Source organism: Triplophysa dalaica, chromosome 5 (assembly GCF_015846415.1).
Source record: "Triplophysa dalaica isolate WHDGS20190420 chromosome 5, ASM1584641v1, whole genome shotgun sequence".
Classification (NCBI taxonomy): Eukaryota; Metazoa; Chordata; class Actinopteri; order Cypriniformes; family Nemacheilidae; genus Triplophysa; species Triplophysa dalaica.
Genome location: NC_079546.1, coordinates 1,278,532 through 1,304,463, shown reverse-complemented (window position 1 = coordinate 1,304,463; position 25,932 = coordinate 1,278,532). Strand labels below are relative to the sequence as shown.

Here is a 25,932-nt window from a genome sequence, read left to right as displayed (position 1 = left end):
AAATTTCTTTAGTAGATAAACCTTTAAATCTATATTTTAATACAGCGCTGTCCCCTGGTTTGGCTAGAAGGGATCCAGCTACCTCCACTGGGCATGCGCAGTCCAATATCGGATCATTTCAGTCACACTGACTACAGTTAGTTACTATTTTTTTATTTGAAGGTTAGATTAAGGGTTGTGGTGGGTGTTTAACTAGCTAATGTAATTTATTGTAATTTTATGGCGAGAATTTGCATCACTTCCGGCCATAGCTGTATTTCTTTTAGCCAATATCCGTCGTGATGTGATGACGTCACACCACTCGGTGACCGCGCCCCTCACAACTCCGTAAACAAAATATATAATCTTTAAATACCTTTATTTATCAAAACATTAGCTATTCGTGTGAATGTCTTTGAATTTGGATCGTAAATGTCCGCTCTCATTTTAAAAACACGTAGGGCAGGTAGCAATGCACTTTAACCCAGTTAACGTTACACAAGTAAACACACGGCCAGTCAAACGCTGCTGTTCACCCAAAGATCAGAGTTCAACATAAAGGATATTTCACCGGACTGGAAGAAGATGTCTCGGGCCGCAGACAGACTGAAAGTGGTTTTAAATCATCTGAATGGATCACAGGGCAATGTCGTATCCTTTAAAACAGTCGCTTTGGTGCATTATAAACAGCTGAGCGGCGCTTTTAGGGTGTAATTTATGGGAGGGTTAATAATGTGCGTTTTAATTAAGTAACAGTAACAATGTAAGATTGTTGTGACGTTTCATTCTTAAGTCAGGATTACTCGACTCGTGCATTTCCGTCTGGTTGTTTTGTTAGGACTGCACAGTATATTTATTGTTGATTACTGGTTTGCTGGATTGTTTTTATTATTAGCTGTTATACAGTCAATTTTGTAAATCAAACATCTTTCAAGTTTGGGTTTTTGTATAAAGTTCTTCAAAAATGTTGTGCTATGGCGTATATGAATGTTTGCTTATTGTTAATATTGCTTATAATTGTTTATATAAAGAATAAATCATGCAATATGTTTGTTATCATTTCTGATCATTTTTAATACTATTTTTAATTCATGATATAAATCGTTTTTTATATGCATTTAATTTTTTCCACGAGTCATACATCTCTTATGTACAGTATGTCTTTTGTATAATGATTTTACATAACATGCAAAATGAACTTTAACACCTGTGACTCAGCGTGCGTCCTTCACCTCGGCGCAGAGTGTTTCCCTTCATCGTCATCCTCAAACTTTTCGGTCAGTCTGATAATGTTTATTTCCATACAGATTTTTTTAAATGTCTGTATATTAAAGATGCAGCACAGGTCATGTAATACATGTAACACAAGGAAGTTGTCACAAAGCTATACAGTATATCTGTTAATATAAAACCAAAAGTCCAGTTGCACAAGCGCTTGTTTATTCGATTAATTTCTTTATTATCTTGTGTGCAGATACACACTAGACACAGACATCCTGACTCCTGAACAAAGGCTCTCTTATGAAGAGAATGGATTCATCCTCATTCGAAACCTTGTGTCTCCTGCAGACATCGAGAAATTCAGGCAAGCATAATCAATTTATTACTACATTTATTAGTGAGATCTCTATTCAGTGTGTAGTTTTTGTTCATTTGAGTCAATCTAACGCATTTCCTAAATGTATGTCTCACAGGAAAGCCTTTGAACAGATTTGTAAGAGAGAGGTGAAGGTCCCTGGCTTGGTGGTAATGAGAGACGTATCAATCGCGAAGTCTGAGTTTGTCGAGGGTGAAAAGGCTGTCACCAAACTTCAGGACTTCCAAGAAGTTCCAGGACTGTTTCGGTACTGCACGTTACCCCAGGTAGACACAGATTTAATAAATTTACTACAACAATGACACAATACATTTTCTTATTAATCTTGTACGATAATGTAATTATTTTTATTGTCGCCTGAATGCTTTTCTCGCAGATCCTGAAGTATGTGGAGTGTTTTACTGGACCTAACATCATGGCCATGCACACTATGCTTATCAACAAGCCACCGGATACAGGTAGAACCCGCTCTGGACATGAAAAATGTACCCGAACTTACTCAAATACACACACACTTTCATCCCAAATTTCCTAGGTAAGAAAACTTCTCGCCACCCCATGCATCAGGATTTACACTACTTCGCCTTCCGACCCGCTGACCGCATTGTATGCGCATGGACGGCCATGGAGAAAGTGAACCGTCAAAACGGCTGCCTGGTTGTCCTACCGGGATCTCACAAAGGCACCCTGCAGGAACACGACTACCCCGAGTGGGAGGTGAGGACGGTTACATTGAGCTGATCATCCGCACGTGCGGTCAATCACAGCTTCTTATTTCTTCCCAGGGTGGGATAAATAAGATGTACCATGGGGTCCGTAACTACGACCCAAACCATTCCAGAGTACACCTGGAGATGGAGAAAGGAGATACAGTGTTTTTCCATCCTCTGCTGATCCACGGCTCTGGAATGAACCAGACCGAGGGCTTCCGAAAGGTCCGTATATGTTCAATGCGCAGGCGTAGTAGAGTTTGTCTATAGCTCATAATACGAAAAAATATCAGACCTGCAGATTAGCACAGTTATCCAATCAGAATGCAGCATTCCAGGAAGCTACGTGATAAAGAAATGTCATTCTCCTAATGATTTTGTTTATCTCAGGCCATCTCCTGCCACTACGCCAGCGCTGACTGTTATTACATCGACGTGAAAGGAACCACTCAGGAGAACATCAGCAATGAAGTTAAGGATCTTGCGTTTAGGAAGTACGGCGTTGATTCGCTCAGTTTCCAGGTGTGTTCAGATTTAAAGGCACTCTTCATTTCTTTGTAACCTGCAGGATGTAAGGCTTTATAAACGATGCTCAATTCTACAAGTAACGTGTGTTTAAATGCAGGACACCTGGGCCCTGCGTGGACGTCTGGTCCATGGAGAGAGAACATCACTGTGATTGGCTTGAGCCGTCACCATTTGACCATCTTTCTGAGATCTGGAATAATTAACAGCACACCACACAATTTCTTTAGAAATCTTCTGTGGTCTTACACATAGTTGAAAGTCTGACCATAAGGTGGCACTATACTAAATAATCGCAGCTTGTCCCTAGGAGGGTTAGTCCTAATTTATATCTAGCAATAATAATAATGAATGCAAGGCATTCTTAAATTGGCATTAAAGGCCTTTTATTTCCTTAAGCAATGCTTGAACATTAGGAATTCAGTGTCTTTGATTGATATGTGAGGTGTTCGGAGATAAGTTTCATGCAAGTAATTTGAAAAGTTATTGCTGAAGATGTTATAGAGCATTGATCAGAAGTCGAGTTAACAAGATGGAAGGTATAATATAGGTTAGCAGTGTTTTTCTTAATCTGCTGACGGAAGGTAAAGTAATGAGAAGCAAATGTTTTCCCATCAAGTTTGAAATAGAAAATGAACATGTTATTAGATCAAGTTAAAACATCTCATTACACTTTATAACAAAACAGTAATTATATCTTTGCCTAACATCAATGTTGCTTTGAGTTGCAACCTAATTTTGAAAATGACGGATATGATAAAATATATTTTTTCATGTACTAAAATAAATACATTTAATGAGGTGATGAATATTGAGTCCTTTTGTGTCGTAAATTGCTAAAGTTTCTTGTGTCACACAGATCTTTATTGACATCATAAATTACTGGTTTTCATTCCCAGTGGGATTTTACAGCTTTGATTTAGCGGATGTGTGCTAAATTCACATATTCCACAACCTATTTATAAATGTACAAGCTAAGTGCGGTCCAAAACGTTGATGGTGCTGATTGAAAACAGAATAAGTGGGTTTTTTAAGAGCTGGCACAAATTCTTGTTTATTTCACACACAGGACTATATAAGTACCATACATGCCCAAAATGTGGCCTTCATTTAAATCAAATGGTTTTGAGTAGAAAATGTTGAGAAGGGCAAATAAGAATCCATTTTTAGCTATTTCAAGGTGCACAAGGTACAAACTCCATCAAGACAATTCTTTAGTCAAATCCACGCCAGAAACAAAAAAGTGTCAGTAAGTTTGGGTTTAGCAATTCGAATGAAAGTGAATTGGCACTGGGGCTTCTAAATATGAAGACATCTCAAAATGACATTTTTTCATTTATGCAAGCATGCATGCAAAGCTATTTTACATCAATAATTATTGCAGTAAAAAGCGAAGAGTTAATACTCTCCAATCTTTTGTGTTCTGCAGAAAAGTTGGAGTAACGACAACCACCTTTGTATTTGCAGGCGAACTGTTCCTTTCAGAGAGGGACATGCATTTACACTAAGCTAGCAGTGGGCATATAAGTGATTCTCCAGACTATATGGCGGTACCTTTGTGACGAGAATGATACTTCACATGCTATGGTTTAATTCTGCAATGTATGTCTTTTAAGAATTAAGCTGAATAAATATCTGCCAAGGGTCTCTACTGTTTCTTGTACCGTCTGCGCTACGCACAGTTGGAACCACAGAGAGAGCTGGCCAGAATCCAGACATTATAGAATCCATTTACACGGCATGGAAGAATGTCTCATAAATGTTCACATACACCCTATAGCCTAGCCAAACCAGACTGGGCAAATCATAGATACAATATGCAGTTTTTTCTTTATAGTACTTTGATATAACTTTAAAACTGTGGCTAAATAGAGACAGAAGCCATCAGCATAAATTCTTACCAGCCCTTTTCTATTTAACACACGGTCTGTCTGTTTTATATTTGCTCACATTCTCATACCCTGTGTGTTCATTTCTCTGTTGACCATTTATTTGCTAGCTGTCAGTCTTTTTTCAGACTCATTTATGTATTGTGTGCCTTTTTAATATTAATTAAAAATATGGTATTAACAACAAACTGATCAAGTTTAATGTACTATCTCTGTCAAATCTCATAGACATGTTTGGTAGAGAAGTACACACTTAGTAAATGCAAGTGAGATTTATGATGACAGGTGAAAATGCTTCTATTCACCAGGGAAGTGAAGCAGAGTTAATCGGCTTAATACTGATCAGTATCTGCCTGTGAATGCCGTCACACAAGCTTAATCTGTTATACGTTTATTAAATAAGAACAGAAACCTGATGCTAAACAATTCACATTGCCAGATATGGAAGATCGGAGAGAAACGGTAAGTGGTGACAGTGTTCAGGGCTCCTAGGAGCACAGAGGGTCCCGCCATTGGGCGTGTAAGTGGGTGTGCACTGGGGTTCTGTGTCTACCTCTCTCGCCCCTTCTACACTTCCCTGGGCAAATAAAATCCTACCTTTCTTCCTCCTTTGCCTTAACTTTCTCTCTCTCGCACACACACTTTATGGTCTCATGATAATTCCTGCTGTCGTTCCTGATACCTGCATAAGACTTTTTCTTTCACAGACACACATCTTAAAGATGGTCTGGAATCGTGCGGTTCTGTTGGCACTGGTGCCCATCACATTCATTCTGATTGGTGAGTATTCCACTAACGTGTATACCAGGATGCTTTTTTTAAAAGTCTTGTTTGTCTGCTTTAATAATCCTATTTACAATTCAAAAAGTACTGGGTTGATACCATCATACTTATTTTTTCCCTTTGTACTTATTACATTTTTTAAAAATATTTTTACAGTTTCTAAAAACTTTAAGAATGTTATGACATTGACCTTGTGTATATATATAAAGAACAAAAAAATTAATACCACATTTTTTGCATGTGTATTCATATTTGTAAAGCTTCCTTCATGTCCTCAAGTTGTAAATATATTATTGGAATTAGAAAAAAAGTGAAAGAACGACTTAGAAAAAAGGATGGAATATCAACCCTTCGTTCTTTCATTTCATTTCTCTCTCTCTCTCTCTCTCTCTCTCTCTCCCTTTAGTGCTGGCAGGGGTTGAAAGTGCTGCCGTGAGAGATGGAAAAGACAGTGAAGATAAAGGTTAGTTTAACACAACTTCACACATGGACCATTACTTTATAAATCCTTATAAATGAGCACTCAAATTTGTCCCCAAAGTATACAATAGCTCAGTACACCCACCCACATTCTCCACATCCCTCAAGCTCTCTCTGGTTTCCCCATTACTTTCACAGGATCATCTAAACATATTTTTGTGCCAGCGACTGACGCCTCAAACTTCTTCAAACGTCGCAGTCGCAGGTCCCTGAGACCTTACGAAGAGTACTATGGTGAGCACAGTAATATTCATATCTTAAAGTGACAGTTCATCCAAAAATGAAAATTCCGATGTAAAAAAAGCCACTGTGGTTTTACCAAGGTACCATTATGGAAACCTAAATGCACAGTGTTGACATCAGGTTCCAATTTGTAAGTTCAGTAGGACAAACAGGACAATGTGGAGCTTCTCTCTCTCAAACAGACACGATCCCAAACGCCATCAGGTCGTCCCGTAGACTGCCAGCACAGCATCGCTCCAGTTAAAGCATGGAAAACTTTTACTGAGGTGTGTTTTTAGCTGTCAGCGATGTGTGTGTGACGGTGAACGAGAACACTGCAGGTTGGAGGAGGAAAAGCAGAATGGAATGTGCAGACACAGAACTAAACTTACCTCTCTCGATTTAGAGAGAGAGTGGGGAGAGAGATCAAAACCTGGATTATTGTTGGCACACAATTTTGCTAATATCTGTAAATTCACACAAGCTCTCAGTTCACACGAGTGTGTAAAACCTAATTGTTTATGTCCTGAAACAAAAGTGTGTGTCTTGGCCTGCTACTAGATTTCACAGGTATAATATTGACATTTAAGCATTTTGTAGAATTTTTATCCAAAGTGACTTACACCTACACACTATGGATAGAAGCATCTGCTAAATCGACAACCTCTGATCTACTTTACTCACAACTTGACCCCAAGAAGCACAGCATCACATTACCTCAATGTCTTTTGTGTTCTTGTGATTTAGGAGCATCTACAAAGTTTAATATAATCTAACAATAACATCGGGTTAATCTTAGTGAATATCTACTGTCTCTGAGTCTGTTTTTCTCTTATCTGAAGCGGAGCAGAGAGTGAAGATGTCTGGAAATGAGAGGAGGAGAGAGTATTTAGAGGAGCAGACCAATGAGTACGAGAACTATTTAGAGGAGGATCGTAACGGTGAGATGAATTTTTGGCTTTCAGAAAAGAGAATGAGACTGATGACAGCGATTCCTTTCTCAACCTGATAGGTTATCTGTATTGGACACTTTGCATCTAAGATGAGGAATTATGATCCTTTAGTTATCCAGATTTCTGACAGGAGATATGTTTAGCTGATTAGAGACTGTAAAAATTGGAATAGTTTGGCAAAAGAAGGCTGAATTTCTGGCCACTCCTGATTTTAGGATTAATTCTCCATACCAAACCTGTATGACTAACTGTCTTCCGCAGAACACACAAAATAGATATTCTGAAGAGTTGGTAACCAAACAACATCGGCCTCCATTGACTTCCACTGTATGAACAAAACCACAGAGACATTTCTCAAAATATCTTTTTTTTGTGTTCCACAGAATAGTCGTATACAGGTTTTGAATGACATGAGGGAGAATAAATGACATTTTAATTTTTTGGAATGGCATTTATTTTAAGATTTATTTCCTGCTTTTATCATTCTTTGTACAGAGCAGCATGAGAGAAACAGAGAGAAAACCGAACAATGGAGAGAGTATCAGTATGACGGGAATTACCCACGATACCCTCACCATCGCTACTAAGCCGAGCACACGTGACAGTCCTCGAGCTGCTCCATGTGGTTGAAAAATAATCACAAGTTAATGTGTAATTATTGAATCATATAAGAACTTAAGCATTTAGATACATTAATGCAGATCCGTTCTAACCGTGTTATATCATTTATCTTAAATGTTACGCTTTCTTTATGGGACTTTATACTGTTCTGACAACACTTTTCTGAGCTTCATCTTTCCAGAGGAACTATTTCTTTTTCGGATATTTAAAAAAAGCCATCATCTGTACTGTATATGTGTGTGAATAAAAGTACTTTTCATTGTCCTCATTTTTGCACCTACATACTGGAGATCCCACAGCAGTATTTGTTGGCAAAAGAGTATACATTCCAAACTTATACACATGGGAAAAACGTTATGAATGCAGTTGAAATACAGTGGAGTGGAAAGATTTATTGCCTTTTTAGTCCCCTGGTGCCTTTACATCAATCTGACAATCAGCTGACAGACAGGGGGCTGGGTTCATGCCACACCTTCTGTTTAAAGACAAGCACAAGAAGATAATAAAGCTTTAAAAATGCAACTTCTTACTAGGAGAGAAACAGGACTAAACATGTATATCACCCTCGGGGGAAAGTCGTTTTTGAAGGTAATACAATAAAACGTTGCAAGTATTCAATTCAACAGTGTTTAATTCAGATGCACCACTTGATGTTTGCACAGTTGACATAAAATATCACAATTATAACAAAAAATACATAATTTATATATAAAAAGGCTTGAAACCTCAGGTTAAAACAATCCACACAGACAGCAGACAAACATCAATTCAATAAAAACATTATCTATATTTAACATCGAGTCTTGTTACGATCAAACTTCCAAGACTTACAGTCCCCATCTCACTTTCTGCCAATGAACACATCAGTATGTCTGTCCTCTCAGATCCTTGGCAGGGAAAACGGTCTCTAGTTTAGACTGTTGAGGAATTTGGGTTGTTCTTCTCCACGTGTCATCAGCAGATCCCCACCGATTTTGGGTCCCTTTCTCTCCTATAGAAATATGAAGTTGGTCAAGACGGGGAAAGTAATCCGAGCAAATACACACCAATGTATTAAGGCTGCTAACCATTTCAAGCCAAATCCAACGTAAATAATGTTAAACTAATAAAGAGAAACCGTACCTTAAACATACTGTCTCTCTCCCACTTAAAGAGACCGCAGTGACTGAAATGGAGGCAAAACAAAACATAAGTAACTTTAACATGCAATAACATTGTAGTAGCTTTCCTGTGGTTATGCCTAGGTCATGGGTACATAATCAGAAACAAATGTGATGTAAGTCGCTTTGGATAAAAGCGTCTGCCAATTGCATAAATTAAACAAAAGTATAGTAACATGATGTATATGATAGATACATGACTGTATAGATTATCATTATACCCAAATATATATTTAAGCCTCTATTTCCCCAAAATAGTTGCTCAATGTTAAAATATTTGGTTGCAGAATACAAATGATTGGTGTCTGACCAATCAGAATCAAGTATATCCCGAATTAACCTAAAAAAAACTGTCATGTTTTCTTACCTGCAGGCTCCATGAGGCATTCGCCCCAGGCTGATCTTTCTTTGCCCGCACGAGCATTTAAAAAAACGTTTGACTGCATCGTGCCAGTGGTAGTCGTGTTTGTCCTCTACGCAACGGTCCGCTGGTTTAAAGTGGGTGTATTTACACTGTGGGGTAAAAGAAGCTCATGAACTACATCATTATTCTCCACTTACAGGTGCAAAGCGCATAATCGCCACTTTAGTATCTAAAAATAAAGTTTATTTTTCCGTTTAACATTTATTGTTCACAAATTGTGTTTAAATAAGTTTTCAGCAGGGTTTTATTTACCACTGCTGTGACTAAACATCAACTCATTATTAATGATGCAGGACCAAACACTCGCTTCTGGCATTAACCTGCACAAAATTGTATGACTTACAAAGCCACAAGCGGGTATTTTTCAGGGCTTATTACTTAACTGCATTTTTGCTGTTTTTCAACGGGAAACCAAACACAACATGCTTTCTTAGCGCTTAAACGCTGCTTGTTGACTTACGGTTTTGCAGGTGACGGCTCTGCACTTCATCTCCCTGATACTCTTCATCTTCTCCTCCATCTTCTCCTTCTGCACCAGAGGCTCGAAATACTCTTGCATGGCCTGTTCCTCAATCTGCACATATTGCAGCATGTTTAAAAAAAAAAAATCGCAACTAAACCTGCGCATTTACACAATATTGACTTAATATGCAAACAGAAGAAAGATTTAGAGCATCATTCGATCCCACAGTAAGCTCAATCATAATATGCAGAGGACACATATCAAAGCGTCTACTTCAAAATACTGTACAAACCTCTCCCATCAACCATGAGTTTGAGGACTTGGCATTGAGGATGCGCTGGAACTCCTCTGATTGGATGTACTCCAACTGTTCCCGCTTCTTTTTCTGAGCTGGCTCCTCCTCCTCACCAGGCGAGTTTTCATCTGTAGACAGATATTTACAGGAATAAATTCCACAGACCAGAACAAGCAAATAAACAACGTCTGGATGTGTCCATACCTTTAGGCGAGGATAGATTTCGTGCCACTCTGTCTGCGATGTCGTCGCTTTTGGTGCGTTTGCGTTTAACAGCGTTCGGGTCGTCTTTAACAATGGCTGAGCCTTTAGCTTGAAGTTTCCTCACTGCTGCCATCTGAACAAACACAACAAGAAATATAAAGATATAAGTTATTATTAACATTTAGTTCAACTAATTTGAACTATTAATGACTAACAAATGATGTTATGAGGATCTTTCCTCAAATACCTTTGCAGCTGACAGGTGTTTTGAAGAAGGCGGAGACATATCGAGAAGGATATCATCCCCCTCTGAGAAACCACGGCCCAGCGTGGGCACGGGAGGTGCTGCGAGACGGGACCTAGGTTCGGAGGATCTTTTAGGGACCTCAGAGGCTGCTTTAGGGGACAGAAGAGGAGCCCTGCTTCCATCGGGCTGTGAGGGTACAACAGGACCTCTACTGTTCTGCAGAACTCTGAATAAAGAGAGTACACAAAGCAAATTAGATTTGGAGACACGTTCATTTAAAAAAGACCAACCTATAATGCAAACAATGTTTTGCCTTTCTGAAAATATTAAATTAAAGTGAAACGAGCGCTGGGCGTGCACAAGCATAGTAGGAATGACTGCACACGACGGTGCACACCAGCCCACAGCATCACGGAGACGTTTATACTGCACACATTCTTGGCACATCTTAAGTAATTTGGAATGCTCACAGAATGCAATAGTGCACCAGAAGGGTGGTTTCTAAAGATGGTCAATTTGACCAAACAGCTATTTTATTTGGATGTGAATGAAATGTAATATGCGCAAAAAACACCATTAAGCACCAATTAGTAAAGCCAGGACTTCAGCCACTACGCCACCCCATAAAGACACTAAACAAATCTATAATCTAAAATGCAAAACAAAATATCTCTTTCCTTCCCAAACATATGATGTCTGATTTGCAGTTTTTCAGGAAATAGAAAAAACACTTTCTAACAGGTTAGATATTTGCAAAACCCAGTGACAAACATAAAGGGTGACTAATAATTATTATTTATGGCAAAGAAGTAAAAATCACAATAGATGGATATACAAGGTTTGAGAAAGAAAGCAGCTAAAATGAAGCGACTTGGGAAGCACACAACCCTTCACACCTCTTCTGAATCTCTTCGGCTCTCTTCTTGCGAGCCAGTAGTCTCTGCTGATATTCTTCTTTCTGCTGTTTCAGGAGGTCGGATGCAGTGATGGACTTAACAGCAGATCCTGTCCCAACTAATAAAAGTCACAAATTTGATTTTATGGTTTTAATCATCATTTTAATCTTCACTGAGGCCTTGTATTACAGTGGCATCACTTTCATCGCTCTCAATTGTAAGCTGGTGTATGATGGCCGCCCGCTGGCTTAAAATTGCACTGGAGCATCACAGAGCATTTACATCTAAATAATCTTTTAAAAAATCGGCACTCAAATATAACTTGAGACGACACGCAAGGTCTGAAAATGTAATGACATGAAAAAGATCTGAGCGTTACAGTCATTAAAGAACTACTTATATCTCTCTTCTTGTTCCATAGAAATACTATAGTATTAAATGAGGAGAACATCTTTATGCACTGTCCCTTTAAATTACCTGTTTTCTTTACATGTCCTAAATGTTTCTTAATATTAAGCGCTCCTGGTGACGGCATAGACATCAGGCCTTTGAAGTCATCAGAACAGCCTAAAACCTCTCCCGAATTCAGAGCTACATAAGGGAGAATTAGACAACACACACATAAGCCAAACATGAAAAACCATCCGCAATATAAAATAGGTACAATAAAGACGCATTTTACCAAGTTTCTTTGTTGGGATAGATGCCAAAACAGACTGAATTGTGGGTTGTTTCTTTGGCTGTGGGGCAGACCTGTCAAAAGAGATTCATGGCGTAATTTTAAGGTTTGTTTTGATCTAAAGGGGAGGTGACAGTCATCACAACTTGGAACTCACACTGAAGGTGCACAGGCAAGCGAAGACATGCCTCCATAGTGGAAGTCAGACTGGCACAGACGCTCCTTTAAACTGCCCCGCCCCTTTCCTTTGCCAGGGGCTGGGCCTGTGAAGCTGGACTGAAGCTCCGCCCTCTTCGAGCTCATTTTCTTGTACTGGGCTTTGACATGGTACTGGCAATACTGGCATTCAAACTGGTAGAGGAAACAGGAGTGAAAAAGTGAGCAATTACACATTTTTATATAAATAATAATAGAAGTGTACGTTTTGGATACTCACCAAGTTGACAAGCTGAGAACAAGAATCTCCGTTCTTCTTTTTACCGCTGCAGGTGCCAAAGTCCATGGCTTCCCCTATAATAAGAACCTTCTGTGGGTGATCTATTGTCAAGCAGACCTTAAGAGAGAGAGAGAGCGAGATAGAGATAAGACAAAAACACATATTAACTTAAATTACACATTTCTGAGCAAAAAACTGACTAGATATTCAAGTATATATTGTGTGATTCTGCATGTTTATATACTTTTCCTCGAAAAGTATTTACCTCATTTGAACCATCTTTGTTCTTCATTGGATTGGGATTGAGAATGCCGATCACTGTTCCGGTGTCAGTCTTCCACAGTTCCGTGTGAACGCTCCCAAACAGGAAGAGAGACACGTTCACATCCAAGTTATGAAGGTCATTTAATTTCCAGATGCTGAATGTCTTTCCCTAAAAAGGATACACGAACAAGATCAAATAAGATAACGGCTTCACTTCCTGCATACACGAGACATGCTTCCATGGAGACTGTCTACTTACGTTGTTTTTGCTCTGTGGGGTGATCTTATTGATCACAACTGCAAAAGTGACCCAGTCACTGTCCTCTAAATTGTCCCTAGTCAGTCGTTCGGGCAACTGGGAGAGGCTGATCATCCTGCGGCTGGACATTTTTTGCTCAATGTCTATGGAAGAAAGACGTGGTTTCCTACGGATAGAAAAATCTATTGTTTTATTGGAGAAGACCAAGTGTTATTTGAAGACTTTATACCGTTACAATATACTGACCTGAGTCTAAGACCAGAGTACTTCTCCACAGCAACTTGTTGACTGACAGATGGACGTGGCGTGGACTGACGCACAGTAGGAGAACTTTTATTAGGTGGAGGTGATTTCAGGGTACTGTTTACTTTTGTGCTTTCTCTCATTGGCTGAGAATTGCTCATGCCCTGACCAACAGGGATATGCTTTTCTGGGAAGGCTGCAAAAAATAAATATATTTAAAGAAACGTCATCAAATAAGACAAATTTTGATGTTACTGTCAGTTGCCTATACCTTTTTTGGGTTGGAGGACCGTCCTCTGTTTATTTTTAATTGTGGCATCTGATGATGGTGGAGAGGGTGTTTGTGGGGCGCTTTTGGAAAGACCACAGGGTGGTGTACTGGTTTTAGCACTTGACCGGCTCTGGAGCGAGGGTTTGTTTTTGGGCTGTATGGATTTCTGTGAGGCCTCCAGTTGCTGCTGTAGATTCTGCATCTTCTGCTGCATCAACTTCAGTTCAGCTTGAACACAAACACACTCAGTCAGCATACAAAACTTAGTTAAACTTCAATAGGTTCAAATAAATTGTGTCAAAAACCAAATGTCCTACCCTCCAGGTCATCTTTTGATTTATTTAGCTCACTGTGCCCTCCAGGTGAACTGGATTTCTCAGGTGTCACTTCTTCTTCCTCCTCCTCCTCTGGCTCAACATAAGGATCTTCATCATTGTCATCCTCCCCATCAAAGAGGTCATCCAGATTATCATCTTCCTCTCCAGCACCCTGCGGCCCCTGACCCTCGCTCTCAGCAAACAGGGACAGCAACAAATCCAAATTATCCTCCTCTGATGTCACAAAACAAAAACAATGTTATGTATTTCTCTTGGTACAAATTAAATTCAACATATTGATATTAAAAATGAAAAGTTATTTCTAAGCCTAGAATAAACTAACATGAACAAAGATCTATAAATGATGTAAAAATATGACATTGTAATATATTACTTAATACTGTTTATTGTTAGTTCGTATTAATTAAAGCATTAACCAAAATATATAGTACAAGATAACGTTTTGAAAGTACAATATTTCATAATATACTAACAATACGCTTTTTATACTAATAAGTAGACAAGAGGCAAAAGCACTGGTCACTTAGTTGACCAGAAATGTATTCCATCTAATATCAGTATGCTTTATACATCAGAAGAATAAACTGATTTTACGACTTTGTAAACACACTTCTCTTCTTACCTGTCATTTTAATATTAACCTCTTTCGCGTGTCTTATATTTAAATATAATGTGTTAAATGTCCCTGTGTTGGATCAGTCACTGCCTGCCGCTGTTGTTTCAAGGTTGGCGCGAAATATTTTTAATGTTCAGGACCCCGGAACTACGTCACAGTTCCGGGAGACTTCTCTGCCTGTCTAAAACAAAACAAAATAAGTATAAAGACAAAATAAAAAGGAAATGAGTTGTAAAAGCTAGTAACTTTTTATCACATAAAACAATGAAGAATATGGACAAAAAGAATTGTTGCCGATGTTTCGCTACGAGTGGTCACGTGGTCTTGTTGACGTTTGTCATTTTTTTAACTACCTATAACCATTTTCCCGGATCTTATTGCTATAAATTGTATTATATGTGATACTGTCAACAACATTGATTGTTATTTTCCACTCTTATTTGGCATCACAAACACAACACATACACAAAATCAAACGTCAAATTTATTGGATAAAACAAATACAGTTTTTCATGTAGGCAATGCATCTTAAACACTCATCATTGTATTAGAATGACTTGTTCACTTCAGGTCTAGATTCACAATATATAATAATTTGCTAATGACTAAAAACTGACAATGAAAACAACTAAACTGTTAAGTACTGTTAGTTTGTTAGGAATGGTCATGTAGCCATAGTAGAACACTTAGGCCTTGGTCAAGTTTTGTCTAGATTATATTCCCCGCTGGGATCATAATAGTATGTAACATAAAAACAGAAAAATCTGTGAGTTGTGTACAGTTTGATCCGGGGGAACGTTTTGTGTTCTCTCAATCTCACTGTTTCAGCACAGGCAATTCTCTGGGCTTGAAGAATGCCTGGGACATCCCCATAGCATAAATATACACCTTGGTGTCCACCACTATTTTTTCTTTTTGCAGTAATTCTTAAAAAATAAGGAAAAGAAACAAAGTTATATACAAATACTGTGTCAATACAGGTTATTACAAACATAACTGTATCCTTAGATTTATAATGTCAAATGTATAGGCCACTGACATAAAAATGTAAATCTCCAAGTAACCTCAAGAAAGAAAAAACTATATGTATTTTACCAGGAAGACTACCCACCATCAATTTTTCGCTGAAATTCATCTAGAGGTAGAAGAATAACCTCCACAAATTCTGAAAAAAGAGGCAAAATGTGTTTTCAAAATAAACCCTGCTTAGCAATAGTGATTTTCAGTAAAATGAACACCTACCTCCATCACCTGGAAATGGACACAAAACAAGAGATTTTTTTTAAATGTATGAATTTCAACATGTTCAGTGATGTAACATCAATAAAACTACCACTATTCTTGTACTTAAGATAAAGTGTCTGCTAAATGTAAATGTAAATGCAATACACTTACCCAGCTGCTGAGTGGGGTTTATATTTTGAATATCATCTCCATTTATATGCACTATCACAATCTGTGTAGTGCAGTTAGACAGCCCTGGGTCTAAACATGTGACTAAACATCACAAGAAGTGACAGGACATGTTATAAAAAATAGATAAGGCTATATGATATATTTCTATTAAAAAGGAAATATAAGTTGCACCTGGGGTGATGCCCACTACTTCTCCTTTATAACCTGTCTCTTCCTTTAGTTCTCTCAATGCCGCAACTTCAGCACTTTCATTTTCATCTATCAGACCTAAAACACAGATGCAAAGTATGCATGCATGTATTCAATAGTGATCAAACACAAGTGAACTTCACTTCTGTGTGTTTGAACGTTTTTTTAGGCCGTTTCTGACCTGCAGGAAATTCCAGCGTGTGACATCCCATCGGTGGTCTAAACTGCTTCACCATGACAACACAGTCCTTGTGAAGGGTCCTCTTCAAAAGGGCGATGATTCCCACACCTAAATATCAGTTATAGTTCAAATTCACAAAGCATTAGAAAAACAAGCATTCCAAAACGAGTTAAAATGAGGGTTGAAAGAAACCATACAAACCATCCGCTGCAGTGCTAGCTACTCTGGTTGTTCTCTTTGCTGTTTCCCAAACCCTATGACAAAGTTTCACAAAAAAGGCCTTAATTCTGTGTTTCCAGTTACGAATCATAAAATACACCTTACAGATCTCCATTTTGAATGTTTTATTTAAATACATGGACCAGACTAAGGTGTGGTATGATGGGATGAAATAATCATTACTACAGTGATAGATAAAATAATACATCCACATTCCAGATGGATCATAGGTCGGACATCAGTCACAGATCAATACCTTGTGCTTCCAGAGGGATCCACATATGTGGTCTTTTCCAGCTTTACCCAATTTCCACTTGCAATCACCTAACCCAAACACATTTAAGTCACATTTTAGTGTTGAACAACACTGAGCAACATGTAAATGCTAAAAAAATCAGAATGATTTTCATTACAAATACTATTACAAACCACCAGCTGCAAATAAATACAAAATCCCTAGTGTGTTTTCTTATCTGCCGGATAACATCCCAACAACAAAGAACACAACACCAGTACAGACCCTTACAGTTTCATTAAAACCAATACAATACCCATTTTATTTTTAGAAGAGTTAAAAAATGAAAATAACGAGTCAGATTCTCACCTCCTCTTTGACAACATGAGGTTCAGTAGTAGTTTTCTTTGGAGAGCTCATCTCGCATGTGTACAGAAGCAGTTATATTATGTGTACTGGGACAGATACAGTGATTCTGCACGTACAAGAAATTGAATTAGGGCACATGATGATGTCATGATAACAACAGCCAATCTAACCTTTCTTCAAACTATTTTACACAAACACAAACTTATTATACTTGACATCTCCATTGAGTTAAATAAGTGGTTGACGTACCAGAAACGTCTGAGTCTAGCGAATATAAATCGCAATCCGATAAATCGCTGTGAAAAGTTTGTTTTGTCCCGTGTAGTCTCGTGTTTCATGAACATCTGCCCATATGTGCGCAGCTAAAACATTCCCCATTTTATGACCATCGTCCTTTCATCGTTTTATACATTATGTGATTAATTGTGCTCATCATATTAATGGAAACAACTATATAGGAACGTAAATCATCTCTTAAAGTAATAGATTGTATATTTTTTTGAACACAAACCAGAGTTATAAAACGGAACTGTTGTTTTAGGTATTGTCGTTAACACGGAATGTTTTTGAAGCTGCACAGGTGTTAAGCGTGAATTTCAGACAGCATGAAAAAAGAGCAGGTTGTAAACTGTCAGTTCTCGGTTTGGTATCCTTTATTCAGGAAACACACAATTAAAAGGTAAGACTGTATGTTAATCGAGACTATATAATTATTGTGATGACATTGTACTTTTTCAAAAGGGACTGAGAGAACAGGAAACCGTTTATATTGAGTGTCACTAAACTTAGATAATCCTACACATTTTAAAGCAGTGCAAAAAGAAATATGACGATGTTTCATGGGCTAGTAATATAAACATGCTAGAGGTAAATAGAAATTGTACTTTATAAAATAACATTTTAAAGAGTTGCAAAATGAAAGTAAACATGATGTTCTGATTAATTCAACATACATGATATTCCCAGTTTGTGATGGTTGTTGTTTTGTTTCCAGCTTGATTCTACCTATACCTCAAAATGTAATCGACTATTTGTTAGATGATGGGACACTTGTGGTTTCTTGCAGGTGAGATTAGGGCAAACTTTAGGTATGAATCAAATTAACAATTTCGTATTCTGGCTATGGACAGAATAAATGGTTGTTTATCTTTACAGTGAGAACGACAATCAGCACACACACACAAATAACACTGATTCGGACGAGGACGATATTCAGGTATGTGTGTGGTTATGTTAAATGTGTCCTACATGAAACATTTTTTTCACCAAGTTATGAACGTTTTCTCATGATTTGTTTTCAGTGGACTGACGACGAAACTACAACAACAGTTACAGTGAGTCGCATGCTTACAACCAACCATAGCTCAGCAGTAATTTTGTGATATGTCAGAAAATTTTGTGAATATTTTGCAGGCACCAGAATTCCCTGAGTTCAGCAAAAAGGTACAGGAGGCAATAAATGTTCTGCGTGGACGTGTCTTCCCAAAGCTCAACTGGAGTGCCCCTAGAGTAAGAGTCCTTCTGAGGAATTATGATATAAAGCAATATCTATATTCAAAAGTTTTTCTGTTGTTTTTGCTTCTTAGAATTACACATAATTTTGCTCACTCATAAATGTCTTTCTTCCACTCAGGATGCCAACTGGATTGCATTGAACAGTTCCCTACAGTGTCAGAGCCTAAGTGACATCTTCCTTCTTTTTAAAAGTTCAGATTTCATAACACATGACCTCACACAGCCGTAAGTCCTGAGGGCATCTGACCTCCTAAATTAATATTCAAACAAATTTAGCACTTAAGACTGCCATGACCTTCGATCCTGTTGTCTTATCTTTGGAAGTAATCATTACATCACTCCTCTGCCAGATTTCTCCATTGTAGTGATGATTCTCCAGACCCAACCATTAACTATGAGGTAAAAACACAAACAACTCTTACACTCTGTGCAAATTGTGCAAATAATTTTGCTCCATAGCACACCTGTTGGATAACCTCTAAATACCTTATGTAACATTTTTTTTTATGGCACTTTTTTGTCCAGTTGGTGTTGAGGAAATGGAGTGAGCTCATTCCAGGAGGGGAGTTCCGCTGCTTTGTGAAAGAAAACAAACTAATTGGTATAAATTCTGCCTATACACTAATATTTCCTATATTAGTTTAATTGATAACATTTTGTATAAATGCTTTTACCTTTACATAAAACATGCATAAGGTACATTATGCCTCATTGGTTTGTAACTTTGGCTAGAACTTCTCTGACATTGCATGAGATAAGCTAAAGGGCTGATCTAGATTCAGTACTGAGTTCAGTTTTGTTTTTAGCAATCTGTCAGAGAGACTACACACAACATTACCAGCACATTGCCAAACAGGAGGCAAACGTGTCCAGCTCAATACTAGAGTTCTTCAGGGACCAAATTCAATACAAGTTCCCAGATGAGGACTGTAAGTGTTTCAGTATAGCTTTATAAGAGAACATATTTACCATTCTTATTGGTAACATAAGGGCACTAACAACACTGTTTCTATTTTCAGTTGTCCTGGATGTTTACAGAGATAGCACAGTAAGATTTTCATAAATTAGTTTGGCTTCAATCCTTAATAAGTCTTTAAAACCATGGCACAAAACTTACATGAACATTTATGTTTATGAAATACATTGCTTGTCTATAGGGACGTGTGTGGTTGATCGACTTTAACCCATTTGGTGAGGTCACGGACTCTTTGCTCTTCACGTGGGAGGAACTAACCTCGGGGAATAACCTCACAGCCAATCCGACACAAGAGGAGACAGTGCTGCAGGTATGTGTATACTGTGAATGCTATAGTATGCAGATTTAATGTATGTCCAGATGACCATCTGCCAAACTGCAGTGTACTAAAGTGAAACTTTGTTTATTGTTGCATAATGCACTCTATATTGCTTCTTTTAAACTATGTGCAGTTGTTTTAAAGCATATTGTTGTAATACTGACAGGTCTTATACTATATTTTATTAGGACAGACCTGCATTTCGTTACCCTACCAGTGAGGTCACTGTGCAGCCGAGCCCATGTCTGTCATACAGAATCCCGCGAGACTTCATGGACCTGTCCTCTGGAGAGGACGCCTATAAACTCATTGATTTTCTTAAGCTGGTAGGTGAGAGGAAGAAACGGTGCAGTTTTTTCTAGAAAAACATTTCAACTGATATTTCTTGCTCTGTAATTACAGAAGAAGGGTCAGCAGGAGGAGGAGGAGTCTGAAGAGGAACGGGCGGGTCCTTAGTTGTAGATAATCAGAGATGCTGTATACCATTGGTACTTTATTCTGAACCTCTAGGTTATCTTTCAATCCTGCTCTAACACCTGTCAAGTGAGGAACATTGACAGGCTACTTCATGTAAAGACTATATAAAGATGTTGTGCAGGAAGGCGGCGGTCAGTGCCAACTCTGAGTAATGCTTTGGCAGGCTTATTTATGCTTCTGTATGAGAGAAAACCTTTGAAAAAATGTATCCACAGTAGTGCTTAAACCAAGTAAATTCAGTGTGCAAAGCTGTAGAAAGAAAACAATAAAGAATGTGTAATAACTCAAAAATAAAATGTTGCTGCAAAGTTACAACTAAAAACGATCCTGATTCTGCAATCGCAGTGTTGCACGTTTTTTTTAAATCTCACTTAAATCGTAATTCTGGTCATTGAAAAAGGTGTTTTTAAGAAAGAAGACTTTCGAAATGTGCAATGTTTTGGGTCCCCAGGATCAGGAATAAGAAACTCTCAGCCATAACATCTATACAATGGGTGTGCAAATTTTACTTGCAAACAGATGCAAGTAAAATCACAACATCAACCTTCTCATTTCTTTCTTTACTTTTTTGTTCATCCACATGAAGGCGCCAAATACCAATTAACTTCTGTATATTGGTCCAGGGAAACAATCTGTAATTGCTTGAGCGTTTCTTTAGGTGTAATATAATAGAAACATGATGTTATTATGGACCATTTTATTTTTCCATGCATTGTAGTTATTTGTTAACTTGCTAAACAGCTAATTTTTTCCTGCTTTTGCTTTTGTTTAGTTGCATTACTTGGAATGCTTTCTATTATCTTAAAAATTCAGATGCATGTGGGCTGAAGTGGATCTAGACCAAGAGAAATACAGTATCATCTTAGACAGGAAACACACACACACAAAGACGAGAGAGGGTTGGAGGAGACTGACAGAAAAATCAAATTGCTAAGACTTGCTGACTAAGAACTGGTGAAGAGAAAGAGAGCGAGAGATAGAAGGCAAAAGGGAGGGACAGATATTCCTGAGCTGAGAAACTGCAGTGGTTTGCAGCTGGAATACTCATGAGCTCATAGACTACAGCACAGGAGCTGAATTATGCACGCACAGAGATTCAGTCCTTGCTCCGTTATACATACAGTCTGGAGCTTTTGACAACACTACAGTCGTCTGTGATTCACAGGCATGTCTAAGGTCTAATCATCCGACTGGCACATGCTAAGAGAAGCCACCAGATGTAGCCACAAAAGAATCAAAAGATCAGTTTTATATTGTCCAAACTACTTCCTAAATCTGCAAATTACACTTTTGCATCAAATACACTGACCATTCAATTACCAACCTCTCTGACATATAAACCATTTCATTTAATCTGACTGATGATTCATTTACAAAGAAAGAATATGCATTACTTAAATCACACATTTAATAAGATGCACGCTTTTTTACTACTTGAACTTCGTTGCATTTGGTGCAATGCGAATAGTGCACGCAGCATCTTCAGTCTGCCATGCATTTACTCTGTCAGGTCACGCAGTGAGCAACAGAGCATCTCTCTCACAGGCGCACGTTTAGTTTCCTTGTCTAACTCACATTTTCTTTACTTTCTCACTCACTCTATTCCAGTTACTCACTCCCCTCCCTCTCTCTCTCTCTAACTCCCTCTCCTATATCGCTCTCTCACTCTTTCACACTGTCTCTCGCACATACACACACCCTCACTCTCCTCATTGCCATAACAACAGATGCGCCGCATCACTCCGCTTGTATCTATACGGGAGTCGAAGGGCGGAATCAACCCGCACCGGTGCCGATAAAACGCCGCAGAGGTGACGCGTACGACCCTCGTTGAACCATTTACGTCGAACCGAGCCGCTTCGGGGAGAAGAGCGCGCGGGACATCCTCGTTCGCCGGGTCTGCGCGGTCACGGCACGAACCGCAGGCGAAGAGCGACGGACGGAGCAGGAAGCGGAGCGTGGGAAAGCGGGGGAAATCTCCGGGGATCTCCAGCGCTCGCGTCTCCATCTACGGTCGTTCCCGTGTGTTTCCGCCATGGCTCGGGAGAACGGAGAGGCCGGCGGGGATTGCTCGTGGAAGAAGCAGGTCGAGGACGTCAAGGAGATGTTTGAGTTCAAGGAGGTGCTCGGGACGTGAGTTACTTTGTATTGGTTTATAACATATGTGTAGCGAAAAACGCGAGTGTACCATAAACGCATAATAGTGGATTATTATGGGATTGACTTCTCTTAATGAGGGGTATTTTGGTCGGATCTAAGGTACGGCTAGGGTTCCCGTTTTGTTGGTAAACAACCGATCATAAACAACAACAATAAGGATTTCTTTCCTAGAAAGCAGAATGATTTTATATGTATGGTATTTACGCACAAGAGAATCCCAACCCTGATGAAAAATACATTAGAAACCATCAGAGATGTTGTAATGGGAGTTGTATTGGTTTTAATGGAGGCTGTAATTGTCTCTGTGGGTCTCTACTGTACTGGTAATGTGTTTGGTTTTATTGGTTAGATGTTATCTGGCTGATGGAAACCAATAGAACATACTGAACGAACGGCATAAAACACTACATATAGAAATTTAGTCCATCTCGTAATTTGTATTCAATCATTTTCCTTTATTATTTTTGGTGCCGAGCCCTTAAATCGGCTCTGTACGATCTATTTAATGTTGAAGGGTTGAAAACAGAAATTTGGTGTTTGTTTATGCATTGAAGCGCATGACAGTTTCCTGCAAGTGATGCTTTTGCGGGTGTTGTGTTTGGAACAGTCTGTTTGGTGATGAAAGGTGTCTCTGCTATATCATCATGGTGTTATTCGCCACCCACCAGTGACTCGCTCTAGTGTCGAGCTGATGCATCTGGACCTAAAGACAAATCTACTGAATAAAGGCACAGGTGATGCTGTATAGTTTGAGATACACAGATGCACCAGTGTTATTGTGCATTCTTGCAGGGCCTGCATGTGTGCTGCAGAGGGCTCTCCCGAAGCTTTGACTGCAGTAATATAATCTCTGTGCGCTAACCGAGGGAGAGTCGGATTAACCAGGTTGGATTATAGACGGGCCTTAAATAGATTGCTTCCAAATTGTTTAACACACAATCAAGGTGACACTTTACATTATGGTCCACGTTGCACATATTGCTTGTTAAAGGGACAGTTAACCAAAGAATCGTCTACTCACCCTCATGTCATTACAAACCTGCATGACTTTTTACCTTTTAGAGGACACAAAATAATATTTTATTTTAAATAATTATATATTTTCGTAATAACATATGGAAATCTTTCACTTCTATGAAACATGTGATTAGGTGGATCTGAGCTTGCCGAGGAGACACGGCCGTCATAGCAACCTTAGAGGCAGGAGTCATGGCAACTCCTGCTGGCCCGTTCAAGCACATCATTAAGAGGGTCTCACCGATCTTCATTTTCCGCCTTATAAAAACCGCTGCTGTCGTGTTACGGTCCTCTCCGCCCACGCTTAGTTACACACAGATTTCATTTTTCCACCCACAGACATCCAGCTGGTCATTATGAACCGCTACACAGCACGCCTGATCCTTGCAGTATTCAGTTCATTGTTACCCCATATTGTCTTTCGAAACATCAATTATTGATTCTTCCTAAAATGGCAAACCACTGCATACACAATGCTGAGAATTATGAAGAAAGACAGCTGTGTTGGCGTCTCTTGGTGCGCAGACTGTATTTTTGTCCATATTGTTGACGGATGTGGCACATTCAACAGTTGGACGCCGCAGGGGCAGTTTTTTCCAGAAATGAAATGTTTTCGGAGACCTCTGCTCTTTTACAGTCAATTCCAGTCGTCTAGCACTTTGGGTCACATGAATCATTCAGTTCCGGCTTGTTTGTGCCATAGGACGACGTCCCCCTACCTCAACACGTTCTTTATCTAGCCGTTACTCTCCCCATTTGTACATTCCATAGACGGATCGCTTCCTGATCAGTCATGCCTGACCCTTAACCTTTTCGTTCTTGGACTAGATGTGTCTATTTTGGTTGCAAAGACAACAGCAATATCTTTCATCCTTTGAAAAAAAATAAGTCATTGTAACTGGATGGCAAAACATTTTGTAAGCTTGCTTTCTGCGTTCGGTGAAAATCTCTTTGGCTGTTTTCATTTGCATACTTTTATGCTAATTTTGTGCATTTATGTTATTATGATAAATCATAAGATGCAAAATATTTTCAATTACAAACTCACTTTTAAATTTGATACTTGTCTATGCAACTTGGATAGGCTGCTAATGTGCAGAGAGTTGTTTGGGGGTGTTTGCTTGTCAAAATATTTTTATGATTCCTTTTTAAACTTCATTGTTAGTCTATTTGATCTTCTAAAATCTGTGTATTATCTCCCAGTAACAACAAGACACATGATTCAAAATGTAAAGGAAATATGAATTACTGCGTCATCTATCTGCAATGTCCTTCACTCTCTCTAGTAGACATTAGGGACGGCAGAATTCAGTGTTGTGTTTCATCTCTCTGTGTGTACACATCCTGAGTTGTGCTAGCGATTGAATTATTCAGTACGCGAAAGCACCCAGAGGCCAAAAAAGGTCACATGATCACTCAACAGGTGCACGTGTGCCAGGTACAGCATGCGACTGTTAGAAAACTCTCAGAGCTCTGATGTGAAACACATGCGCGGTGTGCCGGGGCAGGTGACTCCAGAGGAGAAAAAGAAAAGGAAGACGAGCGATAAAAAAACATTGAGGCCATGAAGCCCTTAATTGCCTGCTCCACTTTTAGCCTCTGCTCTTGGCTTTGTCCTCTATATAAGAATGTCTCTCTCTTTTTTCTCTCTCTCGGCCCATCATGTGTCATTGTTTCTCTCTCTCGTTGTTCTTTAGTGACTTGACTTGCAAGCACGAGTGATTCGATTTTAAATCTTGTTCTGTGCCGTTTCAGATGCGATTCAGAAAGATGTATTGATTTATTGATTATTCGTAATGCGTTTGTCCTGGGTTTGTTGGCACATTAAGCATCATTGTGAATATCGTCATTTAAACGCCCTTTCATTTGATATTTAAGTTTTCTATTTTTAAAATGGCATTGTTCGATTAGTTTACAAAGGTGGGTGTCGCGACAACATTCTTAGTTTAAAGGGGATTCGTATAATTTATCGTTCACTCACTCTCATATCATTAGCTTGTATGACTTTTGCAGGACCAAGCAAAATTAACTTCCATTGTATTGACAAAGCCAATGTCATTTGTGTTTTACAGAAAAAATAGTCATGGAACGACACGAGAAATGATGACAGAATCCATTTAATATGCAACATAAGAGCGTGAAGCTTATAACTTTACGAGGTTTTTTACTTGGTTGGAATTTGATGTCTAGAAAGTTGGATTTTCTTCTTAAAGCGAAAGGTTTTGTTCTTGTGAAAGTGTGTTTTCTCAACGGTTGTTTAGTAATGTGGTGACGCTTAAGTCCTAGAGTCAGCAGACTTTTAGCC

At 38.8% G+C, this 25,932-nt stretch overlaps 6 protein-coding genes across 8 annotated transcripts in view; 4 read left to right on the top strand and 2 right to left on the bottom strand.

The window, feature by feature from the left end:
* Positions 1-290: 290 nt before the first annotated feature.
* Positions 291-3,620, top strand: phyh (phytanoyl-CoA 2-hydroxylase). Its single transcript, XM_056748510.1, has 9 exons — positions 291-630; positions 1,198-1,256; positions 1,454-1,564; positions 1,674-1,842; positions 1,953-2,034; positions 2,112-2,293; positions 2,362-2,511; positions 2,677-2,808; positions 2,912-3,620. Exons 1-9 carry the CDS (start codon positions 565-567, stop codon positions 2,963-2,965), a joined length of 1,005 nt encoding a protein of 334 aa, XP_056604488.1. The 5' UTR covers positions 291-564; the 3' UTR covers positions 2,966-3,620.
* A 1,694-nt stretch (positions 3,621-5,314) lies between these two features.
* ucmaa (upper zone of growth plate and cartilage matrix associated a) lies at positions 5,315-8,023 on the top strand. Its single transcript, XM_056748509.1, has 5 exons — positions 5,315-5,480; positions 5,890-5,946; positions 6,102-6,197; positions 7,028-7,126; positions 7,634-8,023. Exons 1-5 carry the CDS (start codon positions 5,354-5,356, stop codon positions 7,723-7,725), a joined length of 471 nt encoding a protein of 156 aa, XP_056604487.1. The 5' UTR covers positions 5,315-5,353; the 3' UTR covers positions 7,726-8,023.
* A 108-nt stretch (positions 8,024-8,131) lies between these two features.
* mcm10 (minichromosome maintenance 10 replication initiation factor) lies at positions 8,132-14,670 on the bottom strand. Of its 2 annotated transcripts, XR_008906738.1 has the most exons (19): positions 14,561-14,670; positions 13,918-14,151; positions 13,601-13,828; positions 13,333-13,525; positions 13,087-13,252; positions 12,829-12,996; positions 12,564-12,680; positions 12,285-12,478; positions 12,131-12,201; positions 11,926-12,039; positions 11,449-11,566; positions 10,553-10,778; positions 10,306-10,438; positions 10,099-10,229; positions 9,804-9,917; positions 9,287-9,432; positions 8,882-8,924; positions 8,591-8,750; positions 8,132-8,234 (listed from the first exon to the last, which is right to left on the bottom strand). XR_008906738.1 is itself a non-coding variant. In XM_056748508.1 (18 exons), the coding sequence occupies exons 1-18, from the start codon at positions 14,565-14,567 to the stop codon at positions 8,667-8,669; spliced, it is 2,487 nt and encodes an 828-aa protein (XP_056604486.1). In that variant the 5' UTR covers positions 14,568-14,670; the 3' UTR covers positions 8,373-8,666. The 2 variants fall into 2 exon arrangements, 1 of the variants encoding a protein (XP_056604486.1); XM_056748508.1 differs by lacking the exon at positions 8,132-8,234 and having other exon boundaries at positions 8,373-8,750.
* A 350-nt stretch (positions 14,671-15,020) lies between these two features.
* On the bottom strand, positions 15,021-17,543 carry nudt5 (nudix (nucleoside diphosphate linked moiety X)-type motif 5). Of its 2 annotated transcripts, none has more exons than XM_056748640.1 (9): positions 17,413-17,543; positions 17,164-17,269; positions 16,816-16,883; positions 16,542-16,594; positions 16,341-16,448; positions 16,142-16,237; positions 15,950-16,051; positions 15,666-15,719; positions 15,021-15,480 (listed from the first exon to the last, which is right to left on the bottom strand). In XM_056748640.1, exons 2-9 carry the CDS (start codon positions 17,212-17,214, stop codon positions 15,371-15,373), a joined length of 642 nt encoding a protein of 213 aa, XP_056604618.1. In that variant the 5' UTR covers positions 17,215-17,269; positions 17,413-17,543; the 3' UTR covers positions 15,021-15,370. The 2 variants fall into 2 exon arrangements, 1 of the variants encoding a protein (XP_056604618.1); XR_008906744.1 differs by having other exon boundaries at positions 15,411-15,480; positions 15,797-16,051.
* Positions 17,544-17,725: 182 nt separating this feature from the next.
* cdc123 (cell division cycle 123 homolog (S. cerevisiae)) lies at positions 17,726-20,775 on the top strand. The gene is made up of 13 exons (XM_056748675.1): positions 17,726-17,842; positions 18,158-18,229; positions 18,319-18,379; positions 18,465-18,497; positions 18,577-18,672; positions 18,797-18,903; positions 19,029-19,077; positions 19,204-19,279; positions 19,485-19,607; positions 19,698-19,726; positions 19,836-19,964; positions 20,162-20,299; positions 20,376-20,775. Exons 1-13 carry the CDS (start codon positions 17,769-17,771, stop codon positions 20,427-20,429), a joined length of 1,041 nt encoding a protein of 346 aa, XP_056604653.1. The 5' UTR covers positions 17,726-17,768; the 3' UTR covers positions 20,430-20,775.
* Positions 20,776-22,137: 1,362 nt separating this feature from the next.
* The window catches only part of camk1da (calcium/calmodulin-dependent protein kinase 1Da), a 36,465-nt gene continuing 32,670 nt past the window's right edge, over positions 22,138-25,932 (top strand). Inside the window, exon 1 of the mRNA XM_056748959.1 lies at positions 22,138-22,583. Within this exon, the coding sequence (XP_056604937.1) occupies positions 22,486-22,583 (98 nt within the window). The 5' untranslated portion in view covers positions 22,138-22,485. The remainder of the gene's footprint in view (positions 22,584-25,932) is intronic.